The sequence below is a fragment of the Salmo trutta genome, chromosome 4 (assembly GCF_901001165.1).
Source record: "Salmo trutta chromosome 4, fSalTru1.1, whole genome shotgun sequence".
Lineage (NCBI taxonomy): Eukaryota > Metazoa > Chordata > Actinopteri > Salmoniformes > Salmonidae > Salmo > Salmo trutta.
Genome location: NC_042960.1, coordinates 32,117,201 through 32,138,268, shown reverse-complemented (window position 1 = coordinate 32,138,268; position 21,068 = coordinate 32,117,201). Strand labels below are relative to the sequence as shown.

General features: G+C 42.0%; 1 protein-coding gene and 1 long non-coding RNA gene across 5 annotated transcripts in view; one reads left to right on the top strand and one right to left on the bottom strand.

Moving 5' to 3' along the window:
• Positions 1-215, top strand: part of LOC115192239 (uncharacterized) — a 35,901-nt gene extending 35,686 nt beyond the window's left edge. For both annotated transcript variants that reach the window (XR_003877903.1, XR_003877901.1), the window contains one exon: positions 53-215. This is a non-coding gene — a long non-coding RNA (uncharacterized LOC115192239). The remainder of the gene's footprint in view (positions 1-52) is intronic.
• The window catches only part of LOC115192238 (leptin receptor), a 71,048-nt gene extending 53,464 nt beyond the window's left edge, over positions 1-17,584 (bottom strand). The window contains exons 1-3 of one of the 3 annotated variants that reach the window (XM_029750519.1): positions 17,463-17,584; positions 17,300-17,371; positions 655-714 (exon numbers count right to left, since the gene is read on the bottom strand). In XM_029750519.1, the coding sequence (XP_029606379.1) occupies positions 655-665 (11 nt within the window). In that variant the 5' untranslated portion in view covers positions 666-714; positions 17,300-17,371; positions 17,463-17,584. Of the gene's footprint in view, positions 1-654; positions 715-17,299 lie in introns of all 3 variants that reach the window. The other 2 variants (XM_029750520.1, XM_029750518.1) reach the window with 2 other exon arrangements.
• Positions 17,585-21,068: the final 3,484 nt, after the last annotated feature.

The following is a 21,068-nucleotide window of genomic DNA, read 5'->3' as shown; positions in this document are numbered from 1 at the left end:
GTATGCTTCCTCTAATTCTCCCATCTCTCTCTCGCTCTCTCTCCCTTCCCAGAGGACATGAGCCTCAGGACTACCTGGCCTGACGACTTCTGACTGTTCCTGTCTCCAATCCACCTGGTCCTGCTGCTGATCCCGTTTCTGTTGTTCTGCCTGTGGCTATAGAACCATAACCTTGTCCCGGACCTGCTGTTTCGACCTTCTTCCTCTCCCTCCCCCCTCCCCCCCCTCCCTCTCTGCTGCACCTGCTGTCTCGACCACTGAATACTCGGCTATGAAAAGCCAACTGACATTTACTCCTGATGTGCTGACCTGTTGCACCATCTACAACTACTGTGATTATTATTTCACCCTGCTGGTCATCTATGAACATTTGACTGGCCACCCCTCAGAGCCTCGTTCCTCTCTCTAAGTTTCTTCCTAGGTTCCTGGCTTTCAAGGGAGTTTTTCCTAGCCACATTGTGTCTACATCTGCATTGCTTGCTCTTTGGGGTTTTAGTCTGGGTTTCTGTATAAGTACTTTGTGACATCTGCTGATGTAAAAAGAGCTTTATAAATACATTTGATTGATTGATTGATTGATTGACCACATCACGACCACAGTATTCCACAGTATTCTGCTGTAAAGGCCTGGGTGTTGCCCACAATCATACTTACTTTGTCTTCATGAGTTAGAGTTGGCGAGCATGGCCTCTACTGCGGTTGTGATGACTCTCACTGAGGAGAGAGCAAAAGGTAGAGAGAACCTTATGGACTATTTGGGAAGACACAACACATTTTACATTTGAGTAATTTGGCAGACAGTCTGATCAAGAGTGACTTACAGTTTGTGCATTGATCTTAAAGGAAAAATCCACAAAATAAATCATATGATGCAAAACGCATCAAAACTTGCTGACATTCAAAATATTTTGGGACTGTATTAACAGTGGACTAATGAAAACATAAAGGATCGTTTTTGAGTGGATTTTTAGTCTTTACTTTAATAAATCATGTTGATTTAAAAATGACATGTCACTGCAACTCAGATAATAATACGCCATTTCAGTTTCAAGTTTTATTAGTAATATGTACAGGATACACATGGTATACAAAGTCCAACGAAACGCTTACTTGCAGATTCCTTCTCGACAATGCAACAACAATAAGAAATAATAAAATATAAGAATATGAACATAAAGTAAATGGCTCAGTAAAATAGAATAAACATTTTAGCATAAGTATAATACAGGAATCACAAATAATAGTCCAATATTTACTCGTGTTTTGGGGAAGGGAAGATTGGGGAGGAAGTGTTTAAATTGTGCAGTATTCAGCAATCATAATAAGAGTCTGGAAGCAGAAGTTGTGATGTGTGTGTAGCATGAATGTATGTGTCTGTGTGTGTGGATATGTGTTCATCTGCGTGGGTATGTGCATGAGTGAGTGCCTGTGTGCTAAGGTAAGGAGAATCAGAGCTGGTGGTCATCCAGTTCAAGTGTTCCGCAGTCTGATGGCTTGTACAGTAGATAGAAACTGTCTCTGAGCCTGTTGGTATGAGACCTCATGCTCCGATACCGTATGCCTGACAGTAACTGAGTGAACAGCTCGTGGCTGGGGTGTGTGGGTTCCTTGAAGATGCTGCAAGTATTCTTCAGGCACCATTTCGAGTAGATGTCCTGGATGGGTGGGAGCACGGTCCCAGTGATGTACTGGGCTGTCTACACCACACGATGGAGGGCCTTGAGGTCGTGAACATAGAAATTCCCATATCAGGCCGTGATGCAACTGGTCAGGACACTCTCGATGGTGCAGCAAAAGTATTTGGAGATGACCCAGTGTAGTGGTCTGGGTGTAGCTGGTGCAGAGGAGTCAGGCGCAGGACAGCAGAGATGAGTAACAAAAGTAACTTTACTCAAATATTCCAATAACATGTCGTAATACCGCGTCCGTCGGGAGTTGGCCTGCAGGGACACCACTCTCACGTTTGAGATCGATCAGGGCCCTGTCGTTCCATCCCGCACTGGCGGCCAGGGTCCGGAAGTCCAAGGCGAACTCCTCTGCACTCCTCGTCCCCTGCCTGAGGTGGAACAGACGTTCACCCGCCGCTCTACCCTGGTCGGAAACTGCCCGAAAGCGGCGGGTGAACTCCGCGTAATGGTCCAACACCGCTTCTCCTTCCCCCCATACGGCATTGGCACACACCAGGGCTTTCCCTGAGAGACAGGAGACGAGGGCGGACACACTCTCATGTCCCGAAGGAGCCAGGTGGACGGTCGCCAGGTAGAGTTCCAGCTGGAGTAGGAACCCCTGGCATCCGGTAGCCGTCCCATCATACTCCCTCGGGAGCGTGAGCCGAATCCCACCGGGATCGGGTGAAGGAGGGGTGAACACTGGTGCCTGTTGTAGTGGTGCTGGTGGAGGTGCTGGAAGAACTCCTCCTCTCTTCCATCTGTCCATTGTCTGCAGCACGCGATCCATGGTGGTGCCGAGATGTTACAACATGGTCGCATGCTGCTGGACGCGCTCCTCGACTGCAAAAGAGGGGTTGTCTGCTCCTGCTGACTCCATTTTTTGGTGCATGATTCTGTAAAGGTCTGGGTGTAGCTGGTGCAGAGGAGTCAGGCGCTGGACAGCAGAGATGAGTAACACAAGTAACTTTACTCAAATATTCCCATAACATGTCGTAATACAGAGCCCACAAAAACGGAACGAACATACATGAAACAATCACGCACAAAAACCATGGGGAAAACAGAGGGTTAAATAATGAACATGTAATTGGGGAATTGAAACCAGGTGTGTAAAACAAAGACAAATCAAATGGAAAATGAAAAGTGGATCGGCGATGGCTAGAAGGCCGGTGACGTCGACTGCCGAACGCCGCCCGAACAAGGAGAAGGACCGACTTCGGCGGAAGTCGTGACACCCAGGGTGGCACGCCTTAGGAAGTAGAGATGCTGTTGCACCCTCTTGGTCCATGTCAAGTCCTCTGTGATGTGGACGCCGAGGAACTGCTGACTCTCTACTAGAGGTCGCCCAATTAATCGGCATGGCTTCAAGTTTTCATAACAATCGGTAATTGGCCCTTTTGGACGCCGATTATGGCCATTTACATTGTAATCCATGAGGAAACTGTGTGGCAGGCTGACCACCTGTTACGCGAGTGCAGCGTCAAAAGGACCTTGTGGCTGCAATGAGCCAAGGTAAGTTGCTAGCTAGCATTAAACTTATCTTATAAAAAACAATCAAATCTTCACATAATCACTAGTTAACTACACATGGTTTGTCATGCTCCTCTTCGTCTGAAGATATGGAGAAATCGCTGTTGGAAAAAGTGGACCAATACGCAGCGGGTTGCGTGCTCATCATATTTTATTTAAATGTGAACACCACGAAAAACAAGAAACAATGACCGACAGGAACAGTTTTGCAGGCTATATACAACGCAATGCAAAAACAACTACCCACAAACTACAACCAAAACACAAACCTATATATAGGACTCTCAATCAGAGGCAACAGAAAACACCTGCCTCCAATTGAGAGTCCAACACCCAATTACTTAGACATAGAAATACAAAGAACTAGAATGAACCTAGACATACAAAACATAGAACATAAACCAAAACCCAGAAATAATAAATCAAACACCCCTACAAAATTCACACTCAACCTAAACCATACAAAACAAATACACATCTGCCACGTCCTGACCAAATTATAATACAATTACTCCCTTTGCTGGTCAGGACGTGACATGGTTGATGATATTACTAGGTCAACCAGCTTGTCCTGCGTTGCATATAATCAATGCGGTGCCTGTTAATTTATCATCGAATAACAGCCTAATTCAACTTCGCAAAACGGGTGATGATTTAACAAGAGCGCATTCGTGGAAAAAAAACACATTCGTTGCACAAATGTACCTAACCATTAACATCAATGCCTTTATTAAAATCAATACACAAAAGTATATTTTTTTAAACCTGCATATTTAGTTAAAATAAATGCATGTTAGCAGGCAATATTAATTAGGGAAATTGTGTCACTTCTCTTGCGTTCAGTGCAAGCAGAGTCAGGGTATATGCAACAGTTTGGGCCGCCTGGCTCGTTGCGAACTGTGTTTCTTCCTAACAAAACCATAATTAATTTGCCAGAATTTTACATAATTGTGACATAACATTGAAGAATAAACATTTTGTTTTCTAAATGACAGTTTCCAGATTTGACCATATTAAGGACCAAAGGCTCATATTTCTGTGTGTTTATTATAATTAGGTCTATGATTTGATATTTCATAGAGCAGTCTGACTGAGCCTATAAGAACATCCAAAGGTATATGAAATAAAATTGTTATAGAGAGAAATAGTTGATGCGTCATAATTCCTATAACTACAATCTAAAACTTCTTATCTGGGAATATTGACGAACTGGGAATATTGAACCACCAGCTTTCATATGTTCTCATGTTCTGGGCAAGGAATTTAAACGTTAGCTTTTTTACATGGCACATAAAGCACTTTTACTCTCCAACACTGTGTTTTTAAATTACTTAAACCAAATTGAACATCTTTCATTATTTATTTGAGGTAAATAGATTTTCTTTGTGTATTATATTAAGTTAAAATAAAAGGGTTCATTGTACATTCAGTATTGTTGTAATTGTCATTATTACAAATATAAATATAATAAAAATCGGCCGATAAATCGGGATGGGCTTTTTTGGTCCTCCAATAATCGGTATCGGCGTTGAAAAATCATAAATCGGTCGTCCTCTACTCTCTACAGCAATCCCATTGATGTGGATCAGGGCATGTTCCCTCCTCTGCTTCCTGAAGTCAACAATCAACTCCTTTGTTTTGCTGACATTGAGGGTGAGGTAGTTGTCCTGGCATCACAATGCCAGTTCACTTACCTCCTCCCTATAGACTGACTTGTCGTTGTTGGTTATCAGTCCTACAACCGTGGTGTCGTCATCAAATTTGGAGAGGGACCGACTTCGGCGAAAGTTGATGATGGAGTTGGTGTCGTGCAAAGCAACGGAGTTGTGGGTGACAAGGGAGTACAGCAGACGGCTGAGGACACACCCCTGGGGGGCCCCTGGTAAGAGTCAGTGTGGAGGAGGTGTTGTTGCCAATCCTCACAGTTTATGGTCTGCCCGTCAGGAATTCCAGGATCCAGCTGCAGAGGGTGGAGTCAAGACCCAGGGCTCTGAGCTTGGTGTCGTGCTTGGAGGGAACAATAGTGTTGAATGCTGAATTTAAGTCAATGAACAGCATTCTCACATAGATGTTCATCTTGTCCAGATGTGTTACGGCCGTGTGAAAAGTGATGGAAATGGCATCTTCCGTGGATCTGTTGGAGAGGTAGTCAAATTGGAGTGGGTCAAATTTGCTTTGCTTCCTGCTGAGTGCCACAACAACTGTCTGAGAGGCGCCTTCCATTTAGTTTTTAGTGTTTCCATCAATGCCTGGATTGTGTTGAGGGGTACCGTGTCTGAAAGCCAAGGTAGGCACAGGAGGCAAGTATTAAGAAAGGAAAACATCTCAATAAACACCATTATAAGAACAGTGGAAGTCAGTGCCGTTAAAGATGAGGGAGGATGATTCTTTTTTTATGAGCATGGCCTTATTTCTATTACAGCATATTGGATGACTGTCATTCATATTCCATTTACCCAGCTCAATGTAACATCGACAGATTTAGGCTACTACATGACACTAAATTGTTCCCTATACCCATCATGTTGTTGCTACAACCTAGCCTATGAATAACATTTTACAACGTACTGAAGGTACAGAGGTGGAAAGAAATTTAAGTACTCAAGGTGCCAGACACTGGAACATTCAATACCGCCTTGCACAATCTTGCCTGCATCTAGCTGATCTAGGGTGTAATCATTAGTCCAACAGTTGCAAACAAGAGTTTCTATTGGACAAATTCAGGTATGTTTATCGCCATTTTGTTCTGTTTGCTTCCATTTAAGAAATGCTTTGCAACAGAATCAGTGGAATGAATACATCCCGGATTACACGCAAACACAGTTGACTTTTGTAGCAGCCACATACAAACAGCATGGATCCCTTTGATCGTTGGACAATACCTTCTCGCATCTACGCACTCTCCTCCTCTCACTGTTTCCCTTTGCTTGTGGACTTAAGTGTGCACAACACATCAGCTGTCTGTGCCCGGCAAAAAAACTTTCCAAGCTAAACCTTCATATCTTAACTGCTAACCACTACACACAGCCTACATCATTGTCACCATATTAGCTAACATCAAGTCAACATACAGTTGAAGTCGGAAGTTTATATACACCTCAGCCAAATACATTTAAACTCAGTTTTAGGTCAGTCAGGATCATCACTTTATTTTAAGAATGTGAAATGTTAGAATAATAGCAGACAGAATGATTTATTTCAGCTTTTATTTCTTTCATCACATTCCCAGTGGGTCAGAAGTTTACATACACTCAATTAGTATTTGGTAGCATTGCCTTTAAAATTGTTTAACTTGGGTCAAACTTTTCGGGTAGCCTTCCACAAGCTTCCCACAATACGTTGGGTGAATTTTGGCCCATTTCTCCTGACAGAACTGGTGTAACTGAGTCATTTTTGTAGGCCTCCCTACTCTCACATGCTTTTTCAGTTCTGCCCACAAATTTTCTATAGGATTGCGGTCAGGGCTTTGTGATGGCCACTCCAATACCTTGACTTTGTTGTCCTTAAGCCATTTTGACACAACTTTCGAAGTATTCTTGGGGTCATTGTCCATTTGGAAGACCCATTTGCGACCAAGCTTTAACTTCCTGACTGATGTCTTGAGATGTTGCTTCAATATATCCACATACTTTTCCTGCCTCATGATGCCATCTATTTTGTGAAGTGCACCAGTCCCTCCTGCAGCAAAGCACCCCCACAACATGATGCTGCCACCCCCGTGCTTCACGGTTGGGATGGTGTTCTACAGCTTGCAAGCCTCCCCCTTTTTCCTCCAAACATAACGATGGTCGTTATGGCCAAACAGTTCTATTTTTGTCTCATCAGACCAGAGGATATTTCTCCAAAAAGTACGATATTTGTCCCCATGTGCAGTTGCAAACCATAGTCTGGCTTTTTGATGGCGGTTTTGGAGCAGTGGCTTCTTCCTTGCTGAGCGGCCTTTCTGGTTATGTCGATATAGGACTCGTTTATCTGTGGATATAGATACTTTGTACCCGTTTCCTCCAGCATCTTCACAAGGTCCTTTGCTGTTGTTCTGGGATTGATTTGCACTTTTCGCACCAAAGTACGTTCATCTCTAGGAGACAGAAGGCGTCTCCTTCCTGAGCGGTATGACAGCTAAGTGGTCCCATGGTGTTTATACTTGCGTACTATTGTTTGTACAGCTGAACGTGGTACCTTCAGGTGTTTGGAAATTGCTCCCAAATATGAACCAGACTTGTGGAGGTCTACAATTTTTTTTCTGAGGTCTTCGCTGATTTATTTTGATTTTCCCATGATGTCAAGCAAAGAGGCACTGAGTTTGAAGGTAGGCCTTGAAATACATCCACAGGTACACCTCCAATTGACTCAAATTATGTCAATTAGCCTATCAGAAGCTTCTAAAGCCATGACATCATTTTCTGGAATTTTCCAAGCTGTTTAAAGGCACAGTCAATTTAGTGTATGTAAATTTCTGACACACTGGAATTGTGATACAGTGAATTATAAGTGCAATAATCTGTCTGTAAACAGTTGTTGGAAAAATTACTTGTCATGCACAAAGTAGATGTCCTAACCAACTTGCCAAAACTATAGTTTGTTAACAAGAAATTTGTGGAGTGGTTGAAAAACGAGTTTTAATGACTCCAACCTAAGTGTATGTAAACTTCTGACTTCAACTGTAGCTACTAGCAGTTACACAGGCGGGCCCCAGTGGCAATATATTTATAAAACCAAAACCTTACCTTGACTTGGAAGAGTTCCGGAAACTAGCTGTTCTCCGGCTACACAATGGTGCTACCTTACAGAGTGCTGTTGAGTCTACTGTAGACCTTCATTGCAAAACAGTGTTTTAATAAATTTTTTGGCCTTTCTAGGGAGTTTTTCCTAGCCACCGTGCTTCTACACCTGCATTGCTTGCTGTTTGGGGTTTTAGGCTGGGTTTCTGTACAGCACTTTGAGATATCAGCTGATGTAAGAAGGGCTATATAAATAAATTTGATTTGATGTGAACACATTTAGTATAGTTTTATCTAAAAAGGGTAACTTTTTAATGTTTCACTATTTTTATTTCTCAGAAATTCACTGAGGAGGATGATCCTCCCCTTCCACCTATGAGGAACCTCAAACTCTTCCCAAAAGTAAGCTCCCCTGTCACTGCGGCGATCATTTATAGGCTCATTCCCAAACTATTACCAGGGGTCCCCTGCGCGCACGCACACCTTACAACCCCCGGAGCGGACAGAGAAATATATCTTCACTCTATCCAGTCAGAGCAGCAGGATCAACGTACAGCCCGGCCTTCTCTTTACAGACAGGCAAACTAGCCAGTTTAGTTAATTAGACCGCCCATGGATGACTCAAATCATTCTGGAATGATAACTCAGATTAAAACTGGGAAAACCCACGGAAAATATAAACAAAGACATTACTGTAATGAGCTGAGCTTCAGGGGATATAGCTGAGACAAGAACATGTAGCCAAATCGCGGTCTGCTTTGACATTGGACATGCATCTCTGTCCTAGCATTCGCAACTGTTTGCAGTGTTTTCGGAACCAATGCGACATATAGCCTAATCAATTAGACATTAGTGGCAACAGATGCTGTAAAACATTCAGCAGCATGTTTTCAGTATGTAGCGTGAGATAGGCTACACATTTTGTCCGACCTTTGTCTGTGTGAATTTGTATGTAGGGGAAATGGCACACTTTTTACAGTCACGGCGCAGCATATGATGAGCCCGTCATCAGACTGCTCAACAAGCACATCCAATTGGTAAATGTAAATGAATTGTTGTGTGTGGTTACCTTGTCTTTTCTGAAGCTAAGGCGGTCACAGAGCTAGGCTTATTCGACTCGCTTAGTAATTGAGAAGGTGTTTTCACCTGGTCTAGGAACCTGATTCCCATACCAAACATCAATAGCCTCCTACCCTTAGCATGCAAGTTCATGAAAATTCATTCATGAAAATTACTCCAAACATGAACACAGATTAATGACTGCATCCATTCATTCATTGGTTCTCTGGATCAAAACAATAACATCCCAGGTTACAATACAGAACGATGGACAGCGGCCCAGCTCTACCAAGTGGCCACCTGCAGATGAGAGCTGAGTGGCCTAAACCATCCATAGGAATGACTTGTGTTACTGAGCGATAACAATCAGGCCTAGGTGTTATTCAGTGAGATATAACAACATGTGTGTGTGTGTGTGTGTGTGTGTGTGTGTGTGTGTGTGTGTGTGTGTGTGTGTGTGTTATATCAAACGACTATCAGCATAATGATGAGAAGGAAGCACTGGGCACGATCAGGCTCTACATTAAAAACAAAAGTGAATCCTTTCAATGACAGCCAGTGCTGGTACACTCAAGCCTCATGCCTGATTTTCATTAGATCACATATCAAAACAAGTTGTACTCTGCAAGTGACAATAACAAGATATGACAGTAGGCCTATCACAAATAATCAAATTACCAGAAAAGTAATGAATGTTAATCTAGATTTGATCAACAAATGTGGCCCACATTGGAATAGGCACCTCATGCATATTGACGCATAGACCACTGGTCAAATCAAATCTCTCAAATCTAATTTTGGTTGCTGATTGAATTTCAGCCAGAGCCAGAATGTCAACGTAGATTAACCTATAAAGGTGTGAAGCCTGTTTTTTGTCACACAAATCTCAGCCTCTCGATTGCATGTCCCTGGGAGTATAGCTTAATAACCTACTCCAACAAGCCAGTGTGAGTCACAGTGTAATCTTGGTTACTCACAAGTAAAACTCTCGGGAATGTTGTCACTTCCCAATTAGTCAAGGGGTTGAACCAGTTCCAAACTCTGTGTTCTGGGGCTTGCATCACCGGGAGGAAATCCTGGTTGATTTCTCAACTAAAGCAGTTCCACAGTTCCCTCCTCTCAAGGGACTTCCAAGACATTCTTTACGCATGGAGGAACTGACCACTGATTCCCGGTACCACAGTGGCGTGTATTCATGGATGCCAAGGGAAGCCAGGCTTCCCCAAAAACTTTACAAATATATATTTTTTTAAACATTAAATAATGTATCTTTCATCTCTCTGTGTTTCATAATTTTCCTTCAATTCACAACACGCTGAATGTATCTTACTGGATAAAGCATCCACGTGAGCGAAACAGCGCCCCCTTGTCTCTAAATGTGTAGCCCATCTATCTGATGCTGTCTGGTCAAAAGGAGTATGACATTGTTGCCTCCCTTAGCGTTGAATGCAAGGGAAGCCAGCGAGCATTTGGCCTCCCTTGATAAAATAATATATAAAATAATAGCCAATCAGCGTAAACTGAGAGAGCTCAACTGTGAATGGTCCTGGCGCGCCCCAAAGAAAGTGTCAAGGGTAGCCAGTTTGGATTTGGCTCCACACCAATCACATCACATTAAAAACCAAACGTCATTGACAGAAAAAAACGCAATTGTTGCATCTCGTTGTGTTGTTGTTCTCCGGTGGCAGGCTAGCTTTTTATTTAACCTTTATTTAAGTCATATTTTACAGTGACGGCCTACCCCTGCCACACCCTCCTTTAACCCGGACGACGCTGGGCCAATTGTACGCCACCCTATGGGACTCACGATCACGGCCGGTTGTGATACAGCCCGGGATCGAACCAGGGTCTGTAGTGATGCCTCCAGCACTGAGATGCAGTGCCTAGCTAAAATGGTCCCTTTCCTAAATTAGCAATGGATGGAGATAGGGATTTGAACTTTACTTGGTTTTACTTAATTCTCCGTGCTGGCCAATGATTATACTGCAGATTTTGACGGCGATTCTTGCCTGAGAGGATGGAAGTTCAATATGTGGCTAGATGTAGTAGATGAATCGTTGCCCATGAAAGGAAGTTAGGCTAGCGAGCAAGCATTTTAGCCAGGTAGGCTAGGACAACAAAAACTATAAGTGTGTACTGCATGACAGAGTCATTGACCATTTTGGCAACATGAAAGAGAGGAGGACGGCATTGGCTCCTCTACAAGTAGGTTGAGTCAACATGTTTTTTTCTACTTGCAAGCGCACACACACACACACACACAAATCAGTACCATGGACATACTCATCATATTTACAGTGGGGGAAAAAAGTATTTGATCCCCTGCTGATTTTGTACGTTTGCCCACTTACAAAGAAATGATCAGTCTATAATTTTAATAGTAGGTTTATTTGAACAGTGAGAGACAGAATAACAACAAAAAACTCCAGAAAAACGCATGTCAAAAATGTTATAAAATGATTTGCATTTTAATGAGAGAAATAAGTATTTGACCCCTATGCAAAACATGACTTAGTACTTGGTGGCAAAACCCTTGTTGGCAATCACAGAGGTCAGACGTTTCTTGTAGTTGGCTACCAGGTTTGCACACATCTCAGGAGGGATTAGGTCCCACTCCTCTTTGCAGATCTTCTCCAAGTCATTAAGGTTTCGAGGCTGATGTTTGGCAACTCGAACCTTCAGCTCCCTCCACAGATTTTCTATGGGATTAAGGTCTGGAGACTGGCTAGGCCACTCCAGGACCTTAATGTGCTTCTTCTTGAGCCACTCCTTTGTTGCCTTGGCCGTGTATTTTGGGTCATTGTCATGCTGGAATACCCATCCACGACCCATTTTCAATGCCCTGCCTGAGGGAAGGAGGTTCTCACCCAAGATTTGATGGTACATGGCCCCGTCCATCGTCCCTTTGATGCGGTGAAGTTGTCCTGTCCCCTTAGCAGAAAAACACCCCCAAAGCATAATGTTTCCACCTCCATGTTTGACGGTGGAGATGGTGTTATTGGGGTCATAGGCAGCATTCCTCCTCCTCCAAACACGGCGAGTTGAGTTGATGTCAAAGAGCTCCATTTTGGTCTCATCTGACCACAACACTTTCACCCAGTTGTCCTCTGAGTCATTCAAATGTTCATTGGCAAACTTCAGACGAGCATGTATATGTATTCTTGAGCAGGGGGACCTTGCGGGCGCTGCAGGATTTCAGTCCTCCACGGCGTAGTGTGTTACCAATTGTTTTCTTGGTGACTATGGTCCCAGCTGCCTTGAGATCATTAACAAGATCCTCCCGTGTAGTTCTGGGCTGATTACTCACCGTTCTCATGATCATTGCAACTCCACAAGGTGAAATCTTGCATGGAGCCCCAGGCCGAAGGATATTGACAGTTCTTTTGTGTTTCTTCCATTTGCGAATAATCGCACCAAATGTTGTCACCTTCTCACCAAGCTGTTTGGCGATGGTCTTGTAGCCCATTCTACAATCTTGTCCCTGACATCCTTGGAGAGCTCTTTGGTCTTGGCCATGGTGGAGAGTTTGGAATCTGATTGATTGATTGCTTCTGTGGACAGGTGTCTTTTTTACAGGTAAAAAGCTGTGGTTAGGAGCACTCCCTTTAAGAGTGTGCTCCTAATCTCAGCTCGTTACCTGTATAAAAGACACCTGGGAGCCAAAAATCTTTCTGATTGAGAGGGGGTCAAATACTTATTTCCCTCATTAAAATGCAAATCAATTTATAAAAATTTTTACATGCGTTTTTCTGGATATTTTTGTTGTTATTCGGTCTCTCACTGTTCAAATAAACCTACCATTAAAAGTATAGACTGATCCTTTCTTTGTCAGTGGGCAAACGTACAAAATCAGCAGGGGATCAAATACTTTTTTCCCCCACTGTAGCTTATGTTGATTGGACTAAATTCTGTTTGGTATCTTTTAGTTGTCACTGTATTAGACTAAGCATAGGTGAGTTGATGATGTTGAAATGTTAAAGTTGAAATTGTGCTGGAATATTGGAGGCAGCTCCTGTTTGCAACTTCCGGTAGCCTAACTCCCCATGGTTCTAAATAAAAAGTGAATTAGTAGTCTGAAAAATCGGAAAGATTAACTTGCTTAACCATGCTGTAAGTCATGTAACTGTTTGTTACATGCAAAATGCTTTGTAGACTTCACCGGACAGATGTTGCTCTCCGGTTTTGTGATGACACACAGGTGTGGTTGAATTTATTCTGCCAATGTGTCTTATTTGTCTCAACCTAAAGCCTATATATCACAGTGGCAAGGTATATGAACTAACAGGTTATAGAGCAAACAACGCAATTATCACAACACGGGTTGTAATATGGCAACAACAAAAATGTATATGGCTACTCAGACAGCACAATGTAATATCAATTAGAGGTCCACCGATTATGATTTTTCAACGGCGATACCGATACCGACTATAATAATAAATAAATAGGCAAATCAGTGGCCAAAAATACCGATTACCGATTGTTATGAAAACTTGAAATCGGCCCTAATTAAATCGGCCATTCCGATTAATCGGTCGACCTCTAATATCAATAGGTTAGGCTACTAAATGATACTCTAATTTTCTCTACATCCATCATGAGGTTGCTACAACCTAAGCCTATGAATAACATTTTACAACGTAGGTGCACAGGCGGAGAGAAATTTGAGTAATCAAGGTGACAGACTGTGACACATTCAATACCACCTTGTACACTCTTGCCTGCATCTACTGTAGCTGATCTAGGGTGTAATCATTAGTCCAACAGTTGCAAACAAGAGTTTCTACTGGACAAATTCAGTTATGTTTCTCCACCGTTTTGTTCTGTTTGCTTCCGTTTAAGAAAGGTTTTTCAACAGAATCGACAGAATGAATACACCCCTGATCACACGCAAGAATAATTCACTTTCATATCGGGATGTGCCTGAATAGTCGGACAAAACGAGTATCGTAACAGATATGGGACATTTTCTGGATACGATTAAGATCCGAGTATTTTTTGTAATTATCCGTGATTGGGGGGGAAAAGGTTATTTTCGGGTGCCAGCAAGCATCTTTTTCATGTCAGTCATTCACAGAGTTTCTAAGCCATACCGTACTGTCTTTGAGTCATTCATGCGCGGTCTAAATAACTAAACTGGCTAGTTTGCCTGTCTGTAAAGAGAAGGGCGGGGTGTACGTTGATCCTGCTGCTCTGATTGGATAGAGTGAAGTTGTATTTCTCTGTCCACTAGCATCATAAATTCACCCGATCGCTTTTCCTTGCATGTTTTCAGTCTTATCATTTACATTGCAGCTGCCTGTTACTATGATAAATCACATGGCAAGGATGTTGCTGTCAAGCTATCAACAACGTGCATAATATCTAACAAGTGGTGCAAGGGTACCGAGAAAAAATAGGAAACTAATGCGCATTCTAACTGAGTGACAGCAAACTTGTTAACCCGCTGCATGATTGGGACACAAACACAGACAGACACACCCACCCTTCTCCAGCTAGGTAACATTGCATCCCTCTCTGTTTGAGCCAGGTGTTTGAGTAAGATAAACTAGCTAGCTGCATTCACTAGCTAAGTAAGTGAAAGTGAAAAAAATAAGAAATATAGCTCTCTCTCTCTTCCGTTCCTTCATTTTTGAAGAAATTAATTTGTTCAAACATGTTCAACTATTGTCTTTCTCTCTCTTTGAGTCAATTACTCACCACACTTTATGCACTGCAGTGCTAGCTAGCTGTAGCTCATGCTTTCAGTAGTACATTCATTATCTGATCCTTTGATTGGGTGACAACATGTCAGTTCATGAAGGAGGGGTCTGATAGGTTGGAGGATGTCCTTCGGAAGTTGTCATAATTACTGTGTATGTCTATGGAAGGGGGTGAGAACCACAAGCCTCCTAGGGTTTGTATTGAAGTCAAGGACGGAAGCTAGCTGTCCTCCGGCTACAACATGGTGCCACCCTACAGAGTGCTGTTGAGGCTACTGTAGACCTTCATTGCAAAACAGTGTGTTTTAATCAATTATTAGTTTTATCTAAAAAGGTTAACTTTAACGTTTCACTATTTCACAATTTTTTATAAAAACTAACTTTCTTCCAAAATGAAGGAAAAGCAAGAGAGAGAGCGCTATATTTGGTTGTATTTGTTTTCACTTTCACTTAGCTAGCAGATGCAGCTATCTAGTTTAGCCTACTCAGACACCTGGCTAAAACAGAGATGGATGCTATGTTAGCTAGCTGGCTATGGCTATCCAACACTGGAACTCTTCCAAGTCAAGGTAAGCTTTTGGTTTTATTAATTTATTGCCACCAGTGTAACTGCTAAACTGATTTCTGACCGTACACTGTACTGCTTGATTGTAGCGGGTTAACTAACACGTTAGTTCAAGTAGCTATGTTGACTATGACATTAATATGGTGACAACGATGTAGGCTATGTGTAGCAGTTAGCGGTCATGATATGGTTTGGAAAGGTTTTACCGTCTGGTCACAGACAGCTGATGTGTCGTGCACTGAAGTCCACAAGCGAAGAGAAAAAGTGAGAGGAGAGGGCGTGATCATGCTGTTTTTATGTGGCCGCTATGAATTTGTCCAATAGAAAGTCTCATTTTCAACTTTTGGACTAATGATTACGCCCTAGATCAGTTAGATGTGCACCTACGTTGTAAACTTTCATTCATTGGCTAGGTTGTAGCAACCTCATGATGAGTATCATGTAGTAGCCTAAACCTATCGATGTTACATTGAGCTGGGTGAATGGAATATAAATGACAGTCATCGGCACCGACTGCCACTGACCCACACACACACACACACACACACACACACACACACACACACACACATCTGCTGCTACCAGTCTCTTGTTATGATCGATAAATACTGCAAAATTTAAACACACGCCCCCAATCACCCCTTCCTGTAAATATGAGAGGATGACAACAGTAGTAGGCTTGATTACCAACAACGATGAGACATCCTACAGGGAGGAGGTGAGGGCTCTGGGAGTGTTGTGCCAGGAAAATAACCTCCCACTCAACGTCAACAAAACTAAGGAGATGATCGTGGACTTCAGGAAAGAGCAGAGGGAGCACCCCCTTATCCACATCGACGGGACCGCAGTGGAGAAGGTGGAAAGCTTCAAGTTCCTCGGCGTACATATCACTTCCAAACTGAAATGGTCCACCCACACAGACAGTGTGGTGAAGAAGGCGCCTCTTCAACCTCAGAAGGCAAAAGAAATTTGGCTTAACACCTAAAACCATTACAAACTTTTACAGATGCATAATTGAGAGCATCCTGTCGGGCTGTACCACCACCTGGTACGGCAACTGCACCTCCCGAAACCGCAAAGCTCTACCGAGGGTGGTGCAGTCTGCCCAATGCATTACCGGGGGCAAAATTCCTGCCCTCATGGACACCTACAGCACCCGATGCCATAGGAAAGCCAAAATGATCATCAAGGACATCAACCACCAGAGCACCTGCCTGTTCATCCCGCTATCATCCAGAAGGCGAGGTCAGTACAGGTGCATCAAAGCTGGGACCGAGAGACTGGAAAACAGCTTCTATCTCAAGGCCATCAGACTGCTAAACAGCCATCACTAGCACATCAGAGGCTATAGGAGATGCCTATAGACATAGATTAGGAATCACTGGCCACTTTTAGAAATGGATCACTAGCCACTTTAATCATGTTTCCGTATCGAGCATTACTCATGCATATGTATAAACTGCACTCCACAATATTCTATGTTATCTTAGTCACTTTTAAATTGTGTTTACATATTGTATCACCCATCTCATATGACCAATACATTTGATTTGAATATAGGACTATAAATTGTGCATTCCTGTATTATACTTATGTTTTCTTATTATTGTTGCATTGTCGAGAATGAACATGCAAGTAAACAATTCGTGGACGTGTATACCATGTGTATCCCGTACATACGACTAATAAAACTTCAAACTTGAAATTGCAAATGGCTATAAGAGTTTGTTTTACTTACAATCTTTAACCAAAAATAAATGTAGGCCTATGCATATATAGGCTATAGGCAAACAGCCTGGATAAATGAGAAGACTCAAACAAAGGCATTTGTTTAAACACTTTATAGATAAGCAGAAACAAATCTGCAGTAGCCTTTCTGCCCAGTTGAGAGACTTCAAGAGAGATCAAGATGAGGATCCGCTTGCGTTCTCACACCTGGACCACAAATATTCATAGCATGTTGTGGTGATCTTGAGAGTAGCGGATAGTAGTCTAGGTTATATCTCACCAAAAAAAATGTCGAAGTGATAAAGAATTAATAGTTTTCCTTACTTGATATCTTGGTTCCTCTCTGAATCGCCAGTGTCCCGCACAGTAACCGATAGTTATCCGGTCCGCGAATCACTAGGGTACAAATACCGAACTTTGAGTCTTTATAAGTAGCCGAAAGTTTGCCTAGATCTATCACAAATACAAATGAGAGATAATACGTTACTTTGTTATAGACTGTATAAAAAATAACGGTTATAACGTTGTTGGAAGGCAGCTACAGTTCGTTATCATTGAAGTCCGGTGTGTCTCACCAGAGCTGTCCCCTAAACCCGACATGAAGGTTACTGAAAGGCGCCACAACGAACGCTATACTCTATTTAGAGAAGGGAGTGGCATAGTTATGGGCGAGCCAATACCGTCACCGGAACTACCCCGCACCAAATAATAACACTTGCAATACGCATTAAAAGCACTATTATAATAACAAAACATGTTCAATACAACATAACATCATTAACAAATCACAATTAAGTAGTAGTTAGTCTAATAAAAATACAACGTATTAATATAATTTTGCCCCATAGGCATTTACAATAACATAATCATTAATAACGGGCACAATTATCATGAAATTGCTTTTGACTACGATGTCACATTATTAAAATGGAAAAAGGTTCATTATGTATAGGCCTATATTTACCTTACATCAGTGGAGTGATCTCATCCTCAAGGTGATGTCATAGGACAATTTCATAGCTGATTCATGGAAAGTTTGTAGCTTCAGTAAACATTTCGTATTTTGTGTACTTAATGGGTAACTGAAAGGTATAGTCTACACGTGTAATACATGGTAGTGGTGTTAGTCTAACTGGCATATAGTAGACAGGAATAATAATTAATATTTTGACCATATTATTCTAAAGGGATGCATGCTTATGGACTAATGTTAACCCTGAGGTGATGGTTATTTATCACGTTATTCTATAATATTCATCATATTCCCTTGAAGTTCCCTTCAAATCTTCTTCTAAAAACTACCTGGGTGATAGCTATTGTAGCTATTATTGTCGGATAAAGCATAAATCGAATGATTACATTGATGTGTTGCATCACCCAAAACAAAGATCGGGGAAGAAGAAGCAAGGACACCAAACCTCCAGGCTCTGTTTTACTGTTCTCTGCAAAATATCAAGAGACAACCCTGCCTGGAATTGAACAATTATCCTCGCCCTACGGAGGTGGGTGGCTGATTGATTATATTTGAGTACACAATTCCTTGCTTTCACCAAAGTACAATTTCAGTCCTGAGCAACCTGAACAACCCATTTAAAATCCGTCCATCCCAGATCCAGTAGTGTCGCTAGATCCGAAAGTAAATAGACAGACAGGGCGTATATCAGGGTCTCAATGCCTGGCATGGAGGGACAGTCCCAGCCGGTCCAATTTCTCAAAGAGCCACTGCAGTCGGTCAGATAGATTTCTCATCAGTGTTGAAGTCCTGAAACTAGTTTCTCTCACCATAGTAACTGGCCAAAAGCACAGTGTAGACCACAGATCAAAGGAGAGGGAAGAAGTTCCCACAGCCTAAAGTATGAAGCTTATCTCTTCGATCTCCGTAGACTAATTCTTCAGACTAGAAACATATTTATTTGATCAAACAGGTGTTTTATTATACTTGCAAGTGACAGAAATGATTCTGAACAGTGCATCCTCTCACAGTGTACGCACACACACACACACACACACACACACACACACACACACAGAGAGACCTAACTAATCATGATAAATATCGGATCACATGACAAATGTACATAATAGGTAATATGCATATCAGAGTAAATAAGTATCCTATCTCTACCTGGTCTTTTGTGAGGCATTAGAGACTACATGTGGATAATAATAATTGGTCTAGGATAATTAATCTCTAATTCTCTGGGTGATTCAGTATGAGGCACACAGCCAAAGCAGAGGTAGGTGTCTGTTCTCAGCAGGTTGTTTGTTCCCTGACAGAGATGACAGTCTGCTTTATCAGTGAAACACAGTGTGACGCCTGGAGCCTAGTCCTTGTGTTACAAAAGACTGTTTTGCACGTAAGGACACAAAACAATTTGTCCACCTTTTCACAAAACCTTCTAAATGTTGTCCTTGTCTTACAGTAAGCAGATGTGGTTGCATTGTAAAGTTTGACTTTGGCAGTTCTTCGTCAGGTAATGTGTCTCTGTGTGTGTGTGTTTCAAGATTCTACGTTTATTCGTGACATGCACAGGATACAACAGGTGTAAAACAGTACCGTGAAATTCTTACTTGAGAGCTCTTGCAGTGATAATAATAATAACATAGATAATAAGACATAACATTTTAGTTTAAACACACAGAGGAAGTACAATATAACTTGAAGAAACATGAGAATGCAAGTATATACAGGTCAGTGTGCAATGGCTGTCTGAAGAGAGAGTGGACCAAAACGCAGCGGAGTTAGTGTTCATCATATTTAATTCTTAAACGGAACACTATACAACTACAAAACAAGAAACTGACAGCCAAACAGTCCTATCAGGTGAAACACAATGACAGAAACAATTACCCACCAAAACCCCAACGGAAAAACATGCACTTATGTGTGATTCCCAATCAACAACAACGAACTTCAGCTGTGCCTGATTGGGAGCCACACACGGCCCAAAACAAAGAAATACAAAAACATAGAAAAAGAACATAGAACGCCCACCCAATGTAACACCTCTGGCCTAACCAAAATAAAGAACAAAAAACCCCTCTCTATGGCCAGGGCGTTACACAGTGCCAGTACCTTATTCAATGTGCAGGTTACTGGAGTGATTGAGGTTTATACATACAACATGACTGGTAGTAGGATATACATTGCCTTCAGAAAGGATTCTCACCCCTTGACTTTTCCCACATTTTGTTGTGTTACAGCCTGAAGTTAACATTTATTAAATGGAGATGTTGTGTCACTGGCCTAGACACAATGCCCCATGATGTCCAAGTAGAATTACGTTTTTATACATTTTTTTCCAATTAATGAATTATTAATGCTTACCAAGACAATATTGAATGTTCCTGACTGGCCTAGTTACAGTTTTGACTTAAACCGGCTTAAAAATCTATGGCAAGACTCGCAAATGGCTGTCTAGCAATGATTAACAACAAACTTGACAGAGCTTAAAGAATTTTAAAAAGAATAATGTACAAATATTGTACAATCCAGGTGTGCACATCTCTGTAATTGCTGCCAAAGGTGATTCTAACATGTATCCTGACGGGCTGCATCACCGCTTGGTACGGCAACTGCACTGCTTGCAACCGCAGGGCTCTCCAGAAGGTGGTGCGGTCTGCCCAACGCATCACCGGGGTCAAACTACCTGACCTCAAGGACACCTATAGCACCCGATGTCACAGGAAGGCCAAAAAGATAATTAAGGTGCATCAAAGCTGGGACCGAGAGACTGAAAAACAGCTTCTATCTCGAGGCCATCAGTGTTAAATAGCCATCACTAGCCGGCTTCCACTCGGTTACGCAACCTTGCACCTTAGAGGCTGCTGCTCTATATACGTAGACTTGGAATCATTGGCCACTTTAATAATGGTACACTAGTCACTTTAATAATGTTTCCATACTGCTTTACTCATCTCATATGTATATACTGTATTTTATTCTACTGTATTTTAGTCAATGCCACTAAGACATTGCTCGATCTAATATTTATATATTTCTTAATTCTGTTCTTTTACTTTAGATTTGTGTGTATTGTTGTGAATTGTTAGATACCACTGCACTGTTGGAGCTAGGAACACAAGCATTTCG